At 39.2% G+C, this 15,092-nt stretch overlaps 1 protein-coding gene across 3 annotated transcripts; it reads left to right on the top strand.

The window, feature by feature from the left end:
* Positions 1 to 371: 371 nt before the first annotated feature.
* Positions 372 to 13,239, top strand: cant1a (calcium activated nucleotidase 1a). 3 transcript variants are annotated; one of them, XM_079455862.1, is made up of 4 exons: positions 372 to 866; positions 10,306 to 10,967; positions 11,656 to 11,859; positions 12,612 to 13,239. In XM_079455862.1, exons 2-4 carry the CDS (start codon positions 10,328 to 10,330, stop codon positions 12,980 to 12,982), a joined length of 1,215 nt encoding a protein of 404 aa, XP_079311988.1. In that variant the 5' UTR covers positions 372 to 866; positions 10,306 to 10,327; the 3' UTR covers positions 12,983 to 13,239. The 3 variants fall into 3 exon arrangements, with proteins under 3 accessions (XP_079311988.1, XP_079311990.1, XP_079311989.1); XM_079455864.1 differs by having other exon boundaries at positions 697 to 866; positions 10,344 to 10,967; XM_079455863.1 differs by lacking the exon at positions 372 to 866 and adding an exon at positions 2,280 to 2,388.
* Positions 13,240 to 15,092: the final 1,853 nt, after the last annotated feature.

Here is a 15,092-nt window from a genome sequence, read left to right on the forward strand (position 1 = left end):
AAACAGCCTTAACTTGACCAATATTACCCCGCAACTCAGCCTGCATGCACCCTTCAAAAAATTAATATTCAAACCACAAACTCTAAAAATGTAGTGTTTTATTAACACAGAGGTAAGATATTACAGATCTCTAGATACAGAAAAAAAGAAGAATAGGGAAAATAAGAAAGCTATAAAATAACACAATACAGTTAAAACTAAGTAAAGGATTAAAATGAATCAAGTAAAGTGCAAATCAAAGGGTGGGTACTCACGAATAAATATATATTTACAGAATAAAAGGAATTTGCGAAATTCAAATAAGCAGAATCAATTTACCCATTCAACGCTATTGAAGGCCTATATTAATGTGTAGCCTATGTAACTTTGGAGACGGTCCCTAAATTTAGACTCTCGAACGTCCAACGTTAACCCATCTTTTTGCCAGTGGATATATACTGTATATGTAAATCTGTACATGCGTAATGTGGCTACATTTACACGAGTAAAGTAATTCAATAAATGAGGTATTAAAAAGGACATTTCTGAAGGATTCCCGTATAGTAGATTCCGCAAGTTATAAAAATAGCGTCTTGAGTTGGTTTCGGTACTCAAGGTGGTGCAGAGGCGCTACGCAACCTGCGTAGTCTCTGTATGGAAGGATCGGCTCTGCTGTGCATGTTCGTTTTAAACAGAATGCGTAAAGGTGACGCAAGTATGAACGTCAAGAACAGGTTTAGCCAGGAGCAGGCTAGCGCGTCCTCGAGTGCGGAAGTGACTGAGATGCAGAGAGCAGCTGAATGGATCCATCAGGAATCCGAGTTCATATTGTTATAAAGTGTCGATTTAAACATCAGTGGAGCTCGAGATCGTTTTGAGCCGCAGTGGTGAGTCTGACATAACTAACGCCAAAGAAAACTGCGCTGTGTTTGTGCAAAAATCGCTTCTGTTGCGCTAAACTGACTGATTTCAAGTGTACAGACGTGAGTGAGGTGTTACAATATCTGTAATGTCACATAGTTTAGTGCGATGTTTGTAGTAAAGTCTCTCGGTTAAAGTGAGATTGTAACCGGAAGTGTGAGTTCATGTTACGAGCTTGTCTGTCAAATGTGTGGGGTTTACATAGGAACCGTTGTCAGGTAGATCGACATTGATTTGTTTCTCATTGGCCCATCAGTGTTTGTTTACATCACGTGATTGTCTTGTTTGTCACAGTAAATGGACTGTAGGCTACTCCGTTTGAACATAATGTGTGATCATTACTTTTTAATGTGTTTAAATAAAACACCATGCAAACTCTCAGTCCTTTTCTTCAAGGCACAGTGTGAAAGATTTGTTTGTACAGTGTTATATATGTTTTGTTTTTCGTGTGTACTTGCATTATGCCAAATGTGTTCAATAGTATTTGAATCCAGAGAAATCACAGTTAACCAGCGTCACGAAATCACATATACTGTGACAGTATGTACTGAATCGACCCTTGATACAGTATGTTTGACACCACGTGAGTGTTGGACATACTGCATCATCCATCTTTTATTGTTATGTGACCTGTATGCTCTTTGACCCAAGACATATTAAAGCGATAATTCACCCTAGAATTGAAATTTGTTGTTTATTCACTAACCCTCAGGGCATCCGAGATGTAGGTGAGATTTTTTCTTGAGCAGAACAATAAAGAAATGTTTTAGGTTTTAGCCCTCTGTGCTTCTCATGTATGCCTAAAGTGCCATTTTTGATACCCATAGTGCCCTTTTCGTGAACAGACGGAGGGGAAGCGTTCAGGACCGGTCAAAAATATGAACGTGGCCGGTCGAACCGAACTTATCTAAAATAATTATGAGCACCCACCTGCCCATCTTAAGGGCTTTGGACTTAATATATAACTGTAAACCAAGTGTGTTTACTTGAATATTCACTATTATGTGTGTATTTGACTAATCAAACAAAAGACATTTATACTGATTTGGAAAACACCTGCATTTAACTAAGCAAATAGGTTGGAGGTATAGGTTCAGCAACGTTTTGTGCTGTTATATGTGCAAAAAATGAGGTCATCTGTAATTTCTTTTAAGCGATGAGAATGTTTTGCAAAAAACAAACCAAAACACTGACTTTAATGGATATTTTCTCCTCTGTCTTGTCAGTGTATGGCGCGTGTTCACGAGAGCACTTCTTCTTCGTCTTGTATGTTTTCCGCGTTGTGAGTCAGAGTGCCGGCGTCCAATGGGACAAGCCCGATGCAGCGCTCAGGTGTTCAAGATGTTTTTGCACTTCTCTGGACCTTGGCAAAAACTGACATTATGATGTCTATGAGCAGGTCTTGAAATCTCTCGGTAGTCACCTAAATATCTTCATTTGTGCTCTGAAGACGCCAGAAGTTCTCTAAACATGTTTAACGTCATGTGGGTGAGTAAAAAATCATACAAAGTAGATTTTTTGGTGAACTTCCCCTTTAAACCCATTGAGAATCTTTGTGATGTGCTGGAGAAGACTTTGTGCAGCTGTTGGACTCTCCCATCCTCAATATAAGATCTTGGCTAAAGTTAATGCAAGTCTGGATGGGAAAAATGACATTCTGGACATTGCAGAAGTTTATGGAAACGATGCCACAGCGAGTGTGTGCCGTGATGAAAGCTAAAGGCGGTCCAAGGAAATATTAGAGTGTGTGACTTTTTTCGGATGGGCAGTGTTTAAAAGCACAATGAAGCACACAGTTCCTTTACAGCAACACTGCACCTGATTGTATTGAAAGTGACTCATTAAAACAAAACGAATATGTTAAGATATCCAGCCTTACCTGTTTTCATCCTGTATTTGACTTATGTGTTATTCGGTAAAGCCACGCCTTACCTCCTTGTTGACATTTCAGAAAAGCTGTTAAGTGTTCAGCACTTATTTGAGCCGACAGTTATTTGAGAATCCGATGGCTTTTCTTGAGCTTTGCTTATGTAAGACATGCTGGTGGGGACTGTATAATAAAAGCTTTGCTTCTGTGAATCTTCATACACTTGAATTTTGAGGAATCAGTGGAGTGGAAGGGCAGCTCGACATAAACAATACTATTAGTATAGTACAATAGTATCGCCTCACCAGCTGATCTTTGGACAAAGACAGAAGCTGCTTTACTTTAACGGCCAACAAGGATAGAATATACCCGTGTGTGACCGCAACCAACTTTCTATTAGAGTGTGAGTTCAGTGCACATTGCTTTAAAAGGTTCCTGTGGGAATCAATGCCATTAATCCAAACGTGTCATTGATGCCATGTGTGCTGTTGACGGAATAACTCATAAGCATAAAAGCCTCTTTCCTGTAAGGAAACACCAGAGAGCGTATCATAAGATGTCTCGCAAAACTCTGACCCTGTGCATGTTTCAAACTCTCTGGCTCAAGGAAAAGCCTCAGCCACTCACATCGCAACTTCTCTCATGCCAGGATATGTGCAATGTGGGTTAAGAAGCCAACTATCGTCAAAGGAATCAACTATTGCCATAATGACTATCATCATTACACAAAAGTGTCTTCTATCGGGACAACCTTGAGTAAGCTTTTCGCTGCAAAGATTGTATTTGTTAACATTAGTAAATGCATTAACTAACATGAACTATTGTTTTCAGCATTCAATAACCCTTGTTCATTTTAGTTAAGGTCAGTACAATTACTCATGTTAGTATCATGTTAGGAGTGACTATGTTTGATTTAAAAAAAAATGTTTTAGTAAATGCTGAAACTGACATGAACTAAGAGTAATAAATGCTTTAGAAGTATTGTACATCATAAGTTCATGTTAGCGGATGCATTACCTATTTGTTAACAAATACCACCTATATATTGTAAAATGTTACAGATTTTTTGGGGGCGAGAATACACAACCATAAGGTGTATCCTTTGAGGAAGTGTTTTATCAACTAAACCTACGCATTGGTCATCCGTTAATTCATACAGTTGATTGAAGAAGGATATGATCCAGGGCAACAACTCACTTTGTGATGAAGCCTATGCAACTTTGTGATGTTGTCAGTAAGTTATTGGCATGTTACAACGTCCTTGTTGTGATATTGTCACAGCATCCTGATTACTAACTTTTCTTTATATAATCATACCACTGTGACAACATCAACTAACTATTCATATACAAAGGAGGAGTGCATACTCGCAATTAGATACATTTAGTTAATTTTCTTAAAAAAACAGTACACAGTACAATTGAATTATTTTCTTTATATTCAATTTATAATTGTCAAAAAAGAACAAATGCTTCGTCTGCCTTAACATCTCATCTGCAATCCCTGTAGGTTTAAGTGGCTTAACCAAAGACTATAAATAACATATTAAAAGTTTTTAAAATTTTATTTGAAAATTGCAGTTATTAAGTTAAGTAAAGCGTTAAATCAACTCAACCAAACCGAAAAGTGGTTTAAAATCAAGCATATGCCATGATCCTGCCTCTCCTTGTCTTGGTTTTCGAGTCTTGTGGCAGGATCATGTCAGTCCCATGTGTTTTGTTTGTAGAAAGAGCATTGTTTTGTTTGCAGAGTGGGTTTCTTCAGTAGTGGAGTAATATGGGCCTTTTGGAAGACTCTGGGAAATGTACCAGTGGTGAGAGACAAGTTGATAATGTGGGTCAGAGCGGGAACAACCGATGGAGAGATGGCCTGGAGGAGATGAGTGGGGATGGGATCTAGCGAGCATGTAGTTAGGTGGTTAGAAGACATGACCTTGTAAACCAAATCTTCAGATAGGAGAGAGACAGAGGGGAGCGAGCATGTGTCGAGAGTGTGGGCGTGCTCAAGAGCTGACGGCGCAGAGAACTGACTGCTGATGGTGGTCGTTTTCTGTACGAAGAAAGGCGCAAAATCATTAGCTGTTAAGTCCGATGACGGTAAGGGGGCAGGCGGGCAAAAAAGAGCAGAGAAGGTTTTAAAAAGAGTACGAGAGTCAGGCGAGTTGGTGATCTTTGCTTTGTCTATCTCCTTGGAGTGGTAATTCGCTGTTATGCTCTTTATTAAGATGTTGTTCAAAATCTTTGGTACATGTACTCACAGTATGCACACTGCAAAAGAGTTATTCTGTAAAAAAGGGGTGTGGCTTCCAGAGTGGGTCATGCTCCACGTATTCCATTGGATATGTATGGTTGAAAGCTTGGTCACACCGTGTGTTGAGGTGAACAGTGACCCCTTTGGGCACATGCAGGTGCTACAGTGTCATTTATTCACCATAGTGCGGGGGCTCTGGGCTGGTCTAGTCTAGTAGAAAGTTCTCACACTTGACAGGGCCCCCCATGGGGCTGTGAGATTTGCGAGAACCAGGAAGTAGCAGGTTCAGCATTGGTTATTCCATTTTCAAGTTCAAACACGGGTGTCCTGGGCCGTTGCCGTGGTTGACAGGCTTGAGTCCAATTGGAACTGTGTACGTACTTGACCGCAGATGGAATGTCTGATGCTGATGTTGAGAGCAAGTGAGCAGTGTGAGGCTGATGTCTGAGTTGGCTGCCTCTAGTTCCTGTCTGGTGTCTGTGATGTAAGAGCAGGAAATGTCTGGGTCGTCGGCTGGTTCGAGACGGAGTTCTTGCGAGCAGTGGAGATGTCATACCTAACTTAGTGACACGGCAATGGATTTCAGACGAGTTGGCTGGCTGGAAAGTGGAAGCTCCCGTACTTGAGCCCAATTCCATTAATGCTTAAAGTGTCTTAGAGGCTCAAAACAATATGTGTCTTTGCCTGTTCTGGGTAGTCAGCCGTCTGCTGAGATGCGGTTTGGGTGTCATGCTCATCTGGTGTTAGGATAACTGTCTCTGTGGTCGACAAGCAGGTTGCAGAGATCTGGATGTTTTTCTCGGTAGGAGGGCATTCTGAAGGGTTGTTCGTTTCTCATGACCCTCGTGTTCAAATAAGAGTCTAATTTAGATTTTTGACATTCTCCTGGTGAGGATATGTGGAATCAGCTCCTTTGATGTCCTCAGGATCTCTGCTGGCTGAGACGTGGTTGCACTGTTTTGCTCTCCGGAGAGGTGTTGTCCATGGTGTTAAAATGAATACCTCGATGACTGTTGGAACAGGTCAGTGGCTCCTAGGTTGCCAGCTTGGTTTTCACAGGGAGCCGTCTTTCCCGTTGACTGCGAAAGTGGTCAGCTCCATGTTGTCTCAGGGCATCCTTTCTTGTGCTAGGCAGGCGGTAACATCTGCTAAGTCTCTGCTGAAGAACTGCTGGTGTGGTGCACCCTCCAAAGTTAGGTCAGTTCTTTATTGATTTTGATGTTTTTTAATGTAAAAACCACCTGAACATCATAAGTAGACCCCAGACAACAGTATAAAATACTAAAAAAGGCTAGTTCAGGACACCTTTAAATGGTAATGAAATGATGTGCCTGCGACATGGCAGTTACGTTGCCAGATGGTAAGACATGAAATTACCAAATAGATTATGTAACTGTTATGTTGTGTGCTAGCAGGGTATGATATAGTTAAGCTGAATCACACAAGAAACAAGTGTTGTTGTTGTTTGTCCGAATTATCACAAGTGGAAAAAAGTGTAGTGTAAATAAATAACAATAAAAAAGTAATAATTGTACTAATCTCACTATTCTTAGCTTTTAATACTGTGCTAGGCTTTAATGGACTAGTTTTGATGCACTTATGTATTTTGTTGCCTATGTTGTTATAATTGCTTCCAATGTTTCCTCATCTGTAAGTCACTTTGGATAAAAGCGTCTGCTAAATGACTAAATGTAAAAGTGTTGTTGATTTTATACAACAGTTCAATAATTGAGTCAATAATATAATATTGTTTTATTTTAGACATTATTGACTGTTTTTGCTAAATTTTGTCTACAAATTAATGTATAAAGACAAAGCTAAACGTGTTGTAAAGTTTCTTTTCTAATTCTGGTTTTGAATGAATCTGTCAAACCATTTACTTTACTTTGAATGAAACAACCAATGAATGACTTTATCATTAAGATAGTTACTGACACCTACTGGCAGTTTTAGTTTCTTATTTAGAGAAAAGTCAGGAGAAGTGATAAGTCTACGTATTTATCTGGCATTTGTGGAAACTAGTAACTTGGTATTAGCACCTATTGTATTATTGCTTTTGTATGACATCGATATATTTATTTTCAAACTTTATTGCCGTGGTCACCCTTGACTTGCATTTATACACATACAAATGCCACAGACCGGAAACCAAGCCCGTCCAACGACATTTGGCATTTTACTGCGTTGCAAAGTTCAAGTTTGGTGAACTCTGACCTGCGAATTTGCATCACATGAGTGAGTTAAACCAATAGAAGATCTCGGTACAGAAAAAAGCTTTCCCTTAGCTCCGTGGTTAAAGCCTAGCACTAGCAGTGCCAAGGTCGTGGGTTGGATCCCAGGGGATTGCGCATATTTAGAATCAAAATGTATAGGACAATGCAATGTAAGTCGCTTTGGATAAAAGCGTCTGCCAAATGCGTAAATGTAAAAAATGAAAAATGCCCATTTTCGTACCACCATCCGAACAATCTTCGCATGCTCAAGTCTGACCGCGGCTTGAATCTGTTGAGTCTGCTAAATGTAAATGTAGAGTATTATTGTATTACAACATAATTGTATATTTCCATTTTAGTTTAAAACATAAGCTTTAGTTTCCCCCCCATTCCCCAACTCATTTACTTGACCTCCAAGAGTTTGTCAGAGCCGTTGAACAACATAGTAGCGACACTGTTTAAAGGGTTTAAATCGGACAGGCAGCGGTACTGGTTGTATTTGCAGTTATTACTATGCTGAGTACATTTGTATTAATAAGTGTTTAATGAGTGTTAGGCTTATTAATTAATCAATATTTTTGTGTTCGATAATAATCAATGAATTGAAAAAATAATCAACAATTGCAGGCAAATGCTCAACTGCAGTCAGTAAGACATTTTATTACAGATTTTATACAGGGAGAGAGTAGATAACATTTTAATTTATTGGCCAGACTTCAAAGAAAATCATTCAGCCTCCTACTGGGATAGACAGATGTCAAATACACACACACACACAACAGGTAATGTGTTGTGCAGGTGGTATTAATAACCAAATGTGTCCTTATCATTGGTATAGCATCATGACACACTCATCAAGTTTTATTTAGAGGAATACAGAGTTGATTGTGTTGCAAATCATAGAAAACGATGATAGCAACTGTTGATTATAACAGTCATGAAAAAGGTTATTTTAAGCTTCATTTGCAATATTTTGTCTTCCGGGTTTAAAATCTACATCTGGCCAATGTCACAGGTGGTCACATGGACGTGCGTCAGTGTCTCATAATTATTCATAATTATTCATAATTATTGTTTTCTTTTTCAAGACATTCCCTTAGTTTCTTCAGAGAGAGGCATTCAAAGCAAATGATAGCAGATGGATAAATCAAGAAAAAGTTAAACACTAGGACAGGAGTTTCAAAAATACCTAAACCGATAATTTGATGTAAAATCTTTTTTTTATGTGAAATTCACTACTCACAGAATGTTGTGTCTGGGGGAACACCGGAACGGGATCGCGAATAGACTGATGAGAACCCTGCAGTTGGTTGGCCATCAAAAACAAACATCAAAACTGTCTGTATGTAGCGAATTTGTCACACAGGTGACTTGCTCATGAAATCAGTCTGACTCTAAAGCAAGAATGTGGTACCTTTTCAATCTCTTCAAATGCGGTCTATCCTATTTAAAATATAAGTTATATTTGTCTTTGGTTCAAAATAAATACTCATTATATTAATTTTAGTGGTTTCTTTAATACCGCTGTGGATTGTAAAGTATATGATTCTTGTATTAACTAATATAGTTTAAGATCACTATCTCCCGTGCCCTGCCCCTTCCCACAGCATTCACGAACATTTGATTCGATTTTTTTTAAATGACAGTGGTAGACTTTAGCCAAAAGACGGAGAGTTTGGGACCACAGATCATATAAATGACTGGATTGCGCCTAGAACACAAAACCAACGACAGTAGGTGAAGCCACTGGATGCAATCACGACGCCATCTTTGTATGCCCAGCTTACTCGGTACCATTGAGTTATAGTCAAAATTACCATCTAAAATAACCAGTTTTTCAACTTATAAGGCGCGAGATACATTTTTATTTCACATGTGTGTTTAAATTAATTGTTACTTCTGATGTTTTTCCAATGTTTATGTTTATTTTAGGCAGCATAGCGATCAATGGAAATGGAAATCAATGTGTAGAAGGTGTATTGCACACTGTTGTAATGGCACATGCTTAAATGCAATAAAGCTTCATGATCTGTATTTAGATTTCAGAATGAGCAGATTTATCCTAAATTGAGGTGTCTCATAAGTCTAGCGATCTGATTTGTACGCTACTGTTATGAAAATGAATGTTACTCACTCTATAATCTAATAGAGTTAGGGTTAGGATGGGAAAATACAAATTTGAAAACTTACAAATCATAAAAATCAACAATTCATATCTCAAAATATTAGAGTCTTCCTTCAGACTCTGGGACCTTGATTTCCAAATGAAATGCAACATTTAATATCATCTTTAAGAGTTGTTTGGACCACTGAGGAACAGTCCAGTTCTTTTTCGCTTTAGCCCAAGTAAAACTCCTCTTACATTGTCTCATTGTCTGGTTCAGGACGACTACTGTGACAGTTGTAGCTTATATTCAGAAAGCATCTGTGCATGGTGGCTGTTAGCTATACACTTACTCCAGATCCATTCCACTTCTTGTGATGCCCTCTCAAGATCTTAAATCGGCTAGGCTTCTTATGGCTTCTAAATGTTCGCATATTATGAGATACTGGATTTTAGACTTAGATTTGAGCAAAATAGACTTGAAATAATTGACCTTACATGTACTGAAGCCAGTATACTTGTTGTCCATGATATAATTTTTTTAAATGCACCTGTAGAGTTCAACGTTCAACGTTAACCAGGATTATTAAATGCGTCTTTTTCGAATACCCCATTTTTATTGGCCAGTTTTGAGATTCTAAGGTCTGTTATGGCTGTAAATGGCCCTCTATAAAACAGATGATAACACAGTAAATTACATTTCTTTATCATGTAAGTATTTTTTTTAAATTCTAGAAAAAGAATGATTAAAATATCAAGTATTTTTAGCAGGGAATCTCAAGATCAGTCGGACACAGAATGACCCTTTAGTGTGGACGATTGTAATCAGTTCAGACCATAAATGTAGATCTTGACCAAAATCCCACGTCTAAAAATCCTTTCATTCATTCTTAAACCTGTATGAATTTTTAAAGATCCTTGCAGAAAAAAATCCTCATGTCGTGTGTGTGTTTTGTGTGTCGTATGTGTAGGCGTGACTGTCGTCTCTTCCTCATGCCTGTTTCTTCAGGCTATGGCCGTGCTAACCAAAATGAACCCATGAACTCACTGCGGATTTCGGTCGGAGGACTCCCGATGCTGTCCTCTATAACAAACACCACAGACTCCCGATTCCGGATCAAATGGAAAGCTATCGTGGTGGTGGTATCAGCGCTAACCCTTGTCCTCCTCATCTACATGAACTTCCTGCCCTTTCACCCCCAACACAGCGAGCGAGGCGGCTTGAGGTTAAGCCGCCCAGAGATCAGGGCGGAGGAGCGTTACAATGACACGTACCCTATCAGCCCAGCGGAACGCATGGCCCACGGCATGCGCTACCGAATTGCCGTCATCGCCGATCTGGACACGCAGTCGCGTGTCGAGAAGACACTGACATGGTTCAGTTACATGCTGAAGGGTTATCTGCTGGTATCGGACAGTGGAGATGGAGTGGAAGTCGAGTGGGATGAGGAACGGGTGGTTCTGGAAAGTCATCTGGCAGAGAAGGGTCGGGGAATGGAGCTTTCTGAATTAATCGTCTTTAATGGGAAATTGTACAGCGTGGACGATCGGACAGGCGTGGTTTATAACATTGATGGACTGAAGGCCGTTCCCTGGGTCATACTGCCTGATGGAGATGGATCACTTTCAAAAGGTTTTGCCGTTACCTCTCCTTCTCATACACACACACAGATTTCTGCTGATTATCTTTAGTTTTGTACAGTAGGAGTGAATGGTGACCTTCTTCTCCAGCTTCAAAAGGACACAAAAGCTTTAAACAAACTGTACCAAAAGACACATGAACAACACAAAAGTAGAGAAGTGAACTATCGTTCGAGTAAATTCTCAATGAAGAGAGGAGACCGGTCCGGACTGTAATCCAACACAACACATGTTCTTCACGTTATTTCAGGATGTTTTGTGCTCTTTGGAGAAGAGGGTCAGTATACACTCTTATTGTACCCAAAATGACATGGGTGTGTAAATAACGTCACAATCATTATTCTAGTGTGTACTTATACGATTAATTGAAGTCAGACTACACACTACACTACACAACACAACTCAACTTCATTTCATCAGCTAGAAACATTAAAGATCACAGCACGTGTCATTTGATCCACATTGCCACAAACACTATAAGAAATGACAAATCAATTATGTAATCCTTTCATTTGTGCCCTGCATGCAAAGTTTTGGTGTTTCACCTGGAGTCTGGAGAGAAAACGAGAGACTGCTGTTCTCTCATTTCATTACGCTGTTTTCCTCAGAAGTATGTTATCTTACAAAGCCCAAAGTGTTGAATTGTGTTTGTGATCTTTCTTCTGGTTGTTTTGGTTTAGGATTTAAGGCGGAGTGGCTGGCAGTAAAGGACGAGCATCTGTATGTTGGAGGTTTGGGGAAGGAGTGGACCACCACCACAGGAGAGGTCTTGAATAATAATCCTGAGTGGGTAAAGGTGGTGGGTTTCCAAGGAGATGTGCAGCATCACAACTGGATTCCTCAGTACAGCGGTCTGCGTAGAGCTGCAGGCATGGCTCCTCCAGGTAAACAACACACACACTCTCACCTTGTGTGTATTTGTATTCAAAGTGAAATCTGTGGAAATCAGTTTACTTAGTGAAGCAAAACTGGTCAACGGTGTCAGTGTATGCAAACCAAGTGTTACATTTATACACACACACCGCCGCCTTTTCCAGAGTCAAAAAGACAGTTCGGCTTCCTAGCTCGATAGCCACGTCTGGGCTGTCAGGTTTCTGTGAAAAGTGACAACTCATAATGAGTGGATCCTCAACCTAAGTTCGTTGATCTTGTTGACGATAGACCGGACATTGGAAACGAATAGTCTGGGTAAAGTTGGTTTATCCAAGGAGCTCCTTAACCTAGCATGTATGCCGGCTCGCTTGGCTCGCTTTTGCTTCCTCTCTCACTGCTACCTGTGTCGCTGTGAGTTTGAAGTAAACCCCCCCCACCTAAAATTACATGTAGAAAAGCCAAAAACATTCAAAAGTGGCACTTAGTGAGAGACCCTCCGAGCTGCTTTGTACGAGCATGCTGCCATCTTGATTTAAAAAATAATCACCATCTGTTAATAGTTATTTTCATTATGTTATACTATTATTGACTGTAGTTTTAATTTACTGTCCAGTCATTTTACAAAAATGACCATTAAATTCTAAATGTGCTAAATTATTATAAAAATAAAGTCATAATGTAAATGTAGTCTTGATGCAGAATGTTGTTTCTTTAATACACATATTTAATTCTCAGTATTCTCTGTGTGTCCGTCTGATGTCAGGTTACCTCATACACGAATCAGCTGCGTGGAGCGACACATTGCAGCGTTGGTTTTTCCTGCCGCGCCGTGCCAGCAGAGAACGTTACGACGAGACCACCGATGAGCATCGGGGAACCAATCTGATGCTCAGCTGCTCACCAGATTTCCAGAACATCAATGTGAGACAGGTGGGGCCGCTGAACCCCACCCATGGCTTTTCTTCCTTCAAGTTTGTCCCCAACACAGAGGATCAGATCATTGTCGCTCTGAAGTCCGAAGAGGACGCTGGAAAAATTGCCACGTACATTGTGGCGTTCACATTAGATGGCCGAATTCTGCTTCCTGAAACTAAGATTGGGGACGTAAAATATGAGGGATTGGAGTTCATTTAATGTCACATTCTTTCATATACTCTAAAGAAAACTGAGGAATGGTGGACATCTCAAGAGTCTCTACGCTGAAACAGTTCAGTCTGAAATGATGCAGAACTTTGATCCTGGTTATTAAGAGTCCTGGTATGATTTTTTTATTCAGTTTTTTATGGTAATTCTTGAAAAAGACCAGTTTGGTGTTTTTATGCCAGTACTGTACTTGCCGGGTCATGAATGTAAAATAATGAAGTGACATAAAAACAAATAATTTAAATACAGATTCACCTCATGTCATATCTTGAACCATGTGTGAGTGTGTTATTTCTCTTTTACACAAATCAAATGAGATGTATGATGATAAACCTGTAATCATTTTGATGGTTTTAGGGATATTCTGTAAAAAAATGGTGACATTGAGGTTCAAGTGAGATAAGTTAGGGCTAGGGTTGTAACCCTACAGTGCTTTCGATCTTTAATGTTCGAAAGCACTGTAGCATGTGTATTATACCTGAACTCACAGTCTTATTCACTTCTTTTTTTTATCTTTAAAAGTATTTTGTTTATTTTTGACAATGTATGTTATCTTTTCCATTTACATATCTGACGCCATTTCCTTAACCCACATCCCCATTCTTGGCTCATTGATATTTTTCCAATTAAGAGCAATTGTACGTTTAGCTTATAAAATACACATGTCTATGAATCTAACCTCTCTGCTCTGTACGGGAGGGCTGGTAGGATATATATACCTAGGATAAAAAGCTTAGGATCCAGTGGTAGTTTCTTTGATAATATTTGGTCAATCATATCAATAATACCTTGCCAAAAGGGTTTCACTTTCATACATTCCCATATACAGTGGTACAACGTACCTCTGGCCTCGGTGCATTTTATAAAGGTATCAGGAATATTATCCTTAAATTTGTGCAACTTGGCAGGAGTTATGTATGTACGCATCTGCCATTTGTAAGATAGTGTTGACTGTCTGCATCTGCGCCTTCTTACATGCCTCTTTCCAATCTTCTAGGGATATTTCCTCTTCTATATCTTCTTTCCATAATCTTAATTTTGATTCTGAGGTTTCATCAGACCCAGTCACAAACAAGTCATACAGAGATGAGATTGAACCTTTATCAAAACAATGTCCTATAATTGCTGCCTCTAGTGGGGAAATGGCTGGTATGTCTAATGAATGAGGAGATGAGGATATAAAACTTCTAAGTTGAAGATATTTGAAAAAGTGGGTCTTTGGAATGTCATACTTGGTTGATATTATTGCAAAGGACATAAGTATTTCATCTTTACTGTACATATCTTGCACTTTTCTTATCCCTTTCTCAGCCCATATCCGAAATCCTGCATCACATTTCCCTTGTTTGAAGAATTACCCCAAATAGGAGTTTAAATTCATATATTTACAAATCAAACCAAATATTGATCATGTTCAATACGATGGGATTATCTGTGTTTTTTCTTAGGTATTCGTGGTCTGCTGAATACAGGTATAGGTGCAATGGTAATTTTGGTGTGATAGAACAAGCTTCCAAAACCATCCAAGCAGGAGGACTTTCAGACGAAAAATAAAACATAATTGTACGCAGCTAAACTGCCCAGTAATACCATTGAATGTTTGGGCATCTAAGGCCTCCTCAGTCAAATGGTAGGTATAGTGAAGATAGACGTAGTCTGGGACGTTTATTTTGCCAAATAAAGTTGGTAAACAATTTCTTAATTCTAATAAACAAAAATGGGGGAAGGGGAATATTCTGGAACAAATAAAGAAATTTAAGGAGTATATTCATTTTTAGAATATTTATCCTGCAAATCGTTGAGATGGGTAAAGATGTCCAACGATCTATTGATGAGGTGGTATCTTCCAGAATTGGGTCATAGTTTATCTGGGCAATCTCATTCACGTCGGGGACAATTTTTATGCCCAGATATGTAAAATGATCTGTTGAGGTAAAGGTAGAAGCATAACTCGGGCAATTTTCCCTCTAATTCGTTAAGTATCATTATGGATGATTTTGAGTGATTAACTTTGTATCCAGATATTTTTCCAAAAGTTTCAATGAGATTTAGTAGTGCAGAGACAGAAACACAATTACGTCATCTGCAAATAGTGCTTCTA

The sequence above is a fragment of the Barbatula barbatula genome, assembly GCF_947034865.1.
Source record: "Barbatula barbatula genome assembly, chromosome: 5".
Classification (NCBI taxonomy): Eukaryota; Metazoa; Chordata; class Actinopteri; order Cypriniformes; family Nemacheilidae; genus Barbatula; species Barbatula barbatula.